General features: G+C 55.1%; 1 protein-coding gene across 1 annotated transcript; it reads left to right on the plus strand.

Annotated features, from left to right (window-relative positions):
* Positions 1 to 227: 227 nt before the first annotated feature.
* MXD1 (MAX dimerization protein 1) lies at positions 228 to 6,789 on the plus strand (the record flags this gene model as incomplete). Its single annotated transcript, XM_009704934.1, has 5 exons — positions 228 to 301; positions 2,685 to 2,745; positions 5,334 to 5,448; positions 6,355 to 6,514; positions 6,602 to 6,789. Coding segments are annotated over 5 exons (598 nt in total), but the record flags the coding sequence as incomplete, so codon positions are not given.
* Between the last annotated feature and the right edge of the window lie 1,092 nt (positions 6,790 to 7,881).

A 7,881-nucleotide genomic window follows, 5' to 3' on the forward strand; every position in this document is an offset into this window, starting at 1 on the left:
TGCCCCGCCAGCCGATCACTTCCTTTCTCGCTGGCCTATTTTAGGCTGTTTGCCCAGGGAGGAGCAACACGGCGATGTCACCAGATATGTCACATTTTCCTGGTTGAGAGCAAACTTGTCTGCGTGACACAGTGACAGCTGACCTTTGATAGCTGCCGTAACAACAAATACCGCCCGGAACGCCCTGTGAGTTGTGTTTGTACCCTGAATCTTGGTGTCTCCCCCAGCCAGGGCGTTTCCGTCTCCCTCCTGCGCAGGGGTTTCGGGGTCGTCGGGCTCCCATTAGGGGAGCAGGAGGCAGGTGAGGTCTCTCGATCTCACCTCCGGCAGGCTCCAAGTGAATTTGTGGGTGTTGTCACTCCTGCACACTCTCCAAATTTCCTTTTTGGAAGATTTGGAGCTTGTTCTTCACTTAAGGCGAATCAGAACAGCAGGGCAAAGGTCTGCGTTGTGTTAAAAACGGAACAGGTAGCTGCAGCGTGTGCCGTTACCTTCATTTTTGTTATGGTCTGCAGGAGAAAAGACCAGGTTTTGAAGGCAACGCTGGTGATCAGCTGAAGTGTTGGGGCTGACAGGCGAGGTTTCGGTTAGCGGGAGGTGCGATCAGCAGCTCCGTGGGCCTGAAGGTGCTAGAAAGGGGTCTAGGGGCACATGGGGAAGCAGTCTGCCAGCCCTGGGGTGAAGCTGCAGTCCCCTCTGGTCCCCTCTCCCCTTTTATTTTATCCAAAATTAAAATCCATCAACTAAGAAACCTTTTTCTAAATATTAGCAATTGTGGATGCAAACAAATGAAAAAAAAAAAAAACATGCTAAAAAGGACTCTGAAACAAAGGCACAGCAGAGAGAATGAATTTGTTATTAATAAAAGTGTAGTGGTGATGGGAGCCTTCATCTCTGTCAGCACTGGTGCTCGAAGAGCGTTTGGCTTATTTACGACCAAGGGAAGAGCTCAGGCTCGCTGCAGCCCATCACCTTGCGTGAGGTTTGCAAGCGCTGTGGCAAAGGGGTTGGCGTAAAACACGGGACTTTTATGCAGAGAAAAGTTGAATGGAGAGATCCCACGGGAGCCAAAGACCCGAGTCCTTCCCGGCTGTTTGCCGATGCTCTGCTCCGGAGAACTCGCCGTTCCCTTGCGTGTCAGGATAACGCCCGTCTGTTTAAGTGAAAAACGTCTTCCCCTGGAATCGAACGTTTTTGCAATCGCCTGCGAGGGGGCTGCCGGCCTTTGAGGGCGGATTGCTCCAAGCAGTGCCGCCGGAAAGCAAACAAAAGGAGCCGAGCGAAGATGAGTCTTGTTAGAAAGACCGGAGGGCTGCGATGGCCTACCGACCAGGGGTGATCCACCGCGAAATGCTGCTGGCAAAGCCAAGAAGACCCCGGCATGTGTCATCAACCGGTGCGTCAGTGTCATCCCATGTTTTTCCTTTGGTGTCGGGGCCTGGGGCAAACCAGAGCTCCAAGAGCTGACGGGGGCTTCCAGGTAGGCGTCCTTATCCGAACAGCCTGTGGGTTTTCCTCGTCTTTAAGTTTTCAGGCACGTAACAACATTTTTCCTAAATTAGAGTAGGTCGCCTCTCAACCTCTTAAGGAGAGCACGGACAAGGAAGCAGCTCTTCCCTGAGCATCAGTCCTAATGACACGGGCAACGTGGCCTCCTGTAGCTGTCCCGGGTTTTGGCAGAGAGAAAATAAGTGGTAGTTCGTGTTTTCTGCCTTTTCTAGCTTCGTCAAAATTAGGAGCTTCACCGGCATTTGTAAATGGACGTAATGCCCAGCTGGGTTTCAACGCCACGTTTGGCATCTCTCATTCGGAGGTGCTAACCCGTTGGTGGACGTGGGGAATCTTTTCTTTTCGCGGCGTGTTCCTGGCAGCTCGCCTCCATTTTGCCGAGAGACGACTGGCTGAGCAGCAGAGACAGGCATGAACGCCGGACGCCGTCGAGACTTCGGGGGCTCCTAGTCACCATCATGTATGACCGGCGTGTTCTTGGTTGGTTTGGCGCTCCCGGCACGAGACAGGACTGCTCGGACACTGCACAGCCTTCAAAAAGCAGCGTGCTTTCCCCGGCGGTGGCACTGAGCACCTGAGCTGCCACGGAGCCATTGGCCCCTGTCTCTTCGCTTGACGTGCCGAGAATTGCAGATACTCCTCTTGCTTTCTCTGCCCTTCTTGTGCAAGAAGTCTTTAAAATGCTGCTTTAAAAAAAAGTGCTCCAGGGCACCTGCGCTGTCCGTAAACTCGCTTTCGTTCCGATAGAGGCTCGGTTGCAGGTTTGTGTTGAGATGGAGCAACTTCCCCCGCGCTGCCCGGAGCTCAGCCCTTCTGCCCTGAGCCTGCAGCACGTCGCGGGGCTGCCGCTTCCCCTTCTGCACCAGAGGGCATTCGCTTTCAGATGGTGTGCGCTGACTTGCGTCATGGCACTGATACAGATACTTAATCCTAGTCCTAATTCTAAACTTGAGTCTCTCTGTGTCAAGATCCCATCTTACGGTTTTACTGACCCTTTTATTGCCATTTATCTGGTAATTTCGCCGTTGTGCCGGGCTGTCTGCGTCCCTCCTGCCATTTTCACCATCCCCAGGGTACTGAGCAGCTCTGAAAGCCCCCGAGGTTTGCAGCTTTTCTGGGGAGCATTTACTAAGGCCCGTGTGTTACTCCTAATTGCGGTGTACCTCGTCAGACAGAGCAGTTAGTAACTTGTTCTTTCTCTTCCAGGTCGACGCACAACGAGATGGAAAAGAACAGGTAAGTGTTGGAGGCTCGTTAGGAACCGGGTTTGGACGAATTGCTGCTTTTCCAGGGGTTGGGAACCAGGGCCAGGGAGCCGAGGCAGCGTTGAGATGGGAAGTGGGAGGGAAGGGATGGGATGGCTGGAGAAAGTGGCCGCCGAGGAGGTACCTGACATTGCTCGGACTTGCAGCGTTCCCTGTGCTTGGGTGCCGGAGCAGCTGTGCAATAAGGAGGTGGGAATGATATTTCTCCCCTCTGCCAGCTCCCGGTTTGCTGGTGAAACCCCAAGCAGCGTGCTTCCCTTCTTCCCACCCCTCAGCTTGCTAGGGAGAAGGTTTTCCAGCCCTCTCCCAATTCCCAGGTGCAATCCCGTGCCGGTGGGATGGCCGACATCCTCTGCTGGCCCGCAGTCGGGGTGTAGGTACCCGACCGGAGCTGTGCCTACACATAACTCTGATTATTTGCGACAGAGCGGTGCGGTCTTTGTCGTCCAGCTGAAAGATGGCTTTGTGTCCTTGGTAGGCTGCGCTTTTCCTCGGCATGGCTTGGACGCGGCTCAAATCTTATGTCCTGCTGCCAGCGCAGGACTGGTGTGAACTCGGTCGGTTTGTATCTTGGGAGGCAGAACTACCTGTGTCCCAGGGGACGTGGGTTAGAAAAGGCCAGGGACATTTATTCCTCATTTGAAAAGACCAAGAAATTAGCATTTGATTACTTCAGGCTCACCTTACATCCCTCTCGCCTTGTTTAGACCACAGCCGTGTCGAAATCCTGTTGGTAACGTTGCACAAGCGAGCGCAGTAAATGCTCCATCTTTTCCGCCCCTTCAAACAGGCTGGAGAAATGAGCTGCTCCCTGGACAGAGATTAGGCGCCCCTTCTTCCTTCGCTCCTCGTTAGAGATCCCTTAATCACGTCCTGTGGCGGTCAGTCCTGGCCTTGACCAAAGTTTGCTGGCGTCCCCCTGCCCCAGCACGAGCTGCAGCTTGGCCTGATACGGGGAGGGCGAGCGATGGGCAGATGGATATCTCACAGAGCGTAAGGACGAGGGCAATAAAACAAGCCGATGGGCTTGGAAGGTCCTTTGCCCGGGAAATTAATCCTTTGAGGGTTTTTTTTCTTTTTACTACTACGAACCAGTGGGATTTCTGGGGGTTTTTAAGCGTGGCAGCAGTTTCAGCTGGGTGAAGCGTGGCAGAAATGCACTTTTATGTACGCTGCGCCTCTAACTTCGAAGCGGAAACCCCAGTTTTGACTCCGGCGTTGGCGTTGTGTAATCCAGAAACTTGCTGGGCGCTGGCTGAGCGGGGCGGGTTGCTGCTGCGCTCCCCCCTGCCTAACTTCTGCTAGACAGGGCGGGCTGGTTTTTTCCATTCACTGTTTTTCTGGTGCGAGCAGCCAGCGTGACAAGGCTTTTTTTTTTAGCAGAGGTAGCCGAGGATTTTCAACTTTTGCTGCCGCAGCCCTCGCGGAGCACGGCTGGGCTAGCTCCTTATCCGTAGATCTCACAGGTGTATCACTGGTAAGCCAGCACGGCACGGTCGGACGGGTCTGCACCGCTCCGGGCAGCTCTTCCTCCCCCTGCTCAGGAAAATAATCTTTGCAAAGGCTCATCTTTGAGCCCATCGGTGTTTGGGATTTACCCGAAGAGTGGAGACCACGTGTTTTGTTTGCGTCGTAATTCAGAAGGTACTTTGCGTAGGCAAATGCCTGTTTACTCCTAGCGTACCCAAAACAAGATAGGCAGGTACTTGCAAAATCCCCATTTGCAGCTCTGCCTGTGTCGATCGGGTATTTCAAAGGCGGGTGTTGCAACTGATGCCCAAGAATGTGACCTACATCTTGGGGCTGGAGTGCCGAACACGAGGGAAACTGGCCCATACTGGGAGCACCTCGGTTATTGATGGATAAAGGGACTTCCTCGAGGAGCCGGAGTTTCCCTCGGCAGTGGTGTGCAAGCGGTAAAGCGTTAGCCTACGTATTAATGCATGGGTGTTATACAGGGAGGGAGGAATTCCTGGCAGGCTCCTAAGCCGGGGCAGCCGAGGAGCATGGTGATGCTCAGGGCCAGCGTTCCCTCAGGGACTTGGCTGTGTTTTCACCAGAGCTGCGTATGCCAAGGCAATGGATCTGAAACCGGCCCGTTCCTACTAAAAATAGGGAAAGGAAGCGCTCCCAAGGGATGCGGTGGGTTTACAGCTGTGCGGCGGCAGCCCGGACAGCTTCAGCTGTCGGTGGAGCAAGGCGGTGGTCAAACAGCATCCCTGCAGTGAAGCTTTTTGGGAAGAGAAAGACCAAAAGTGGATACTCTCGCCCCAAAAGTCAAGGTCTTTGGCAGCTCCTCACCGGCAAGCATCCCGACAGCCTGAAAGGCGCCGGCAGGTTTTTGTTGGTGGGGGTGGCTGAAGCCAGAGTCAGGTTTTTCGGAGATGTCCTTTTGTCTGACTGCGGTTTTAGCCCGGTGTATGGAAGCTGCCGGAGGGTGGGAAGGCATCTGGTTCAGCTTAGCTCCCAACCACCTTGATTATCCGCGCTTGCAGGGCTGGAATGCTGTTTGGGAAGCGAGTACCTGAACGCTCAGCGTGTCGTGTGATCTTGTTACAGGCGTGCCCATCTGCGGTTGTGTTTGGAGAAGCTGAAGGGGCTGGTGCCACTCGGACCCGAAGCCAGCAGACACACCACCCTGAGTTTACTAAGGAAGGCTAAATTGCACATCAAGGTGAGCGTGGGCTCGGTCGGTGCCGCTGAAGCCACCCGCTGTGGGAGACGCAATAAAATCGGGCTCCGTCCCTGTCGGGTGGGTGCTGAGCTCGGCTTCGAGAGCAGCACTGCTGCATGGTGCGCAGGGCTTATGGGGTGTCTGGATCCTCGAGCAGGATGAAGGTAACGGCCGGGTCAGGACGTTGGTTTGGAAATACTGACGGAGGTTAATGCTGCCATGGGTCAGCATTGCCCTTCTGGTGGTTGGCACAGCGAGTCCGTGCGGTTCTCCTTATCAACGGGCTCGTAGAAGGCGGCCGTGCTGCTTTACAGCCGAATTTCTGCGTTGTACCCTACACCGCAGCGATGCCCAGAGGCTGTGAGGGTGAGACTGGCTGCAGGATTGGAGAACAGCTGCTTTTTTCCTTTGTTTTCTAGAGTATTTCCTACTTCACTCTGTCGTTTAGACTGACTCGACAGGGCTCTCCTCGCTGGGTGTATTTAGAGCTCCATGAGCTGAGAGGTAGCCGGGGAAGCGCTGGCATTGGGCTGCGTTCAGCTCCCTAGTTATCAAAGACTCTGAAAATACATAAATAGGATGGGGTGGGCTCCAGCATCGCTGCACACGTGAATTGTTTGGAGGGGAAACGTCCTTTACGTGCCTTCTCCAGCGGCCTCAGGGCAGCTCCGGAGCTTTCCGTCCCCGGGCCAGATGCTGCAGCCGGCTTCGATGTCTGTTGGCTTCAGGAGGATGAAAGTTGCATCCATGTGGCTCGTGTGCTCGACGTCCTGAGCATGCTGAAGCCGGGGAGCCTCTCAGTAGTTGGCTGCGGTCGCGTTTAGGTGGCTCGGTTAGCAGAAGCAATGTTTCACGTGTGGCTGGAGGCTGGGGAGCTCAGGCTGCCTTCTCTCTCGTCCTCTGCAGAAGCTTGAAGACTACGACAGGAAAGCCGTACACCAAATAGACCAGCTGCAGCGGGAGCAGCGGCACCTGAAAAGACAGCTGGAGAAGCTGGGGATAGAGAGGATAAGGATGGACAGTATCGGATCCACTGTTTCTTCGGAGCGCTCAGACTCAGATAGAGGTGAGACCCCCGTGCTCGGGACAGAGCCGCACCGACTGGCGAGAGGTCTGGCCGGCCGCCTTGTAACGCTACCCGTTCCTCTCGCAGAAGAGATAGACGTGGACGTGGAGAGCACGGACGACCTTCCTGCGGACCTCGACTGGAGCAGCAGCAGCCCGAGCGACTCAGATGAAAGAGGGAGCCTGCAGAGCGTCTGTAGCGATGAGGGCTATTCCAGCTCCGGCGTGAAGAGGTTGAAGTCCCAGGGCAATCGCAAACCTTCTCTCGGTCTGTAAGAAGCAACTCCTGTAGCTGTTTCACCCGTCGCTGTTTCCCTTTGGATCTCATTAGGTAGCACACCAGACCGTCCCACCATTCTCTTGCACGTAAAAAATCTTAACATACCGCCGACCGAAATGAAGCTGAGCTTTGCCGAAGTCCCAAAACACCGCGTAGGGCTGCGGGTGGCAAGCTGCTCCCCGGAGCTCACCACCACTCGCATCCGCTGGCTTCTCTTCCCACCTGGAAACTCCTCTCTGCGAGGTCGTACATTCCAGACACATTTTGAAGCACCCAAGAATATCCCAGCGGTAACAGCAACCACAAAAGCCCTCCCCTGGGTGTTTTGGCTTGCTGTCACCGCCTGGTATTCTGGATCTACTCTGCATTTACCCTGCAACGTATCACGTACCTGATAATCGGTGACAGGGCCCAAATGTGGAGTTTTTGGGTGAGGATCTGAAGGCAGAGCCGGCCTCTTGCGTAGCTTAGATCCAGGAGAAAGCGGAGGCAAGTCGGTGATGGGCACGCGGAGCGTTTCGGCCACGTTGCGTCGGACGGGTGCAGGGATTGCACCGCCAGCCGCCGGCGCATTAGTCGGAGGGCTCGTCTCCACCGACTCTAAATATTCAGGGTAGCAGCGCAGCCATACACAGCCCAGCCCGGCCCTGCCGCCTTCCCAGAGCCAGAGCCTTGGGGAACGCCGCTCGGGGGGGGCTGCGGGGACAGTCGTCATCGCCCCTCTCGCAGAGCCTCGGGTCGGACACCTTTGGTCTGGGAAGTTTTCTGTCTCACCTAAGACCAAACGGTCCCTGTCCTGTGCGACGTCCCACCTCCTGCGTCGTGGCTGCACATCGCTGTTCTAGGCGAGCGCTCCTGGAATTTACTTTTCACGCTTCTTGTCTCGGGGACAATTTTTTTCTACCTCGGAGAGATGAACAAAGATTATCTCCATCCCTTTAGCACAAAAAACAAAGATGATGCCTCATCTGTTTTACAGAAGCAATGTCCGGCCCCGTTCAAATCCATCGCGCGACAGTTTAGCAATAACCCGACGGTGAGGGGGAGCGGGGCACCCTCTGGCCGTCGGCGCCCGCGGGACCCCACGG

The sequence above is a fragment of the Cariama cristata genome, unplaced genomic scaffold (assembly GCF_000690535.1).
Source record: "Cariama cristata isolate BGI_N322 unplaced genomic scaffold, ASM69053v1 scaffold25327, whole genome shotgun sequence".
NCBI lineage: Eukaryota > Metazoa > Chordata > Aves > Cariamiformes > Cariamidae > Cariama > Cariama cristata.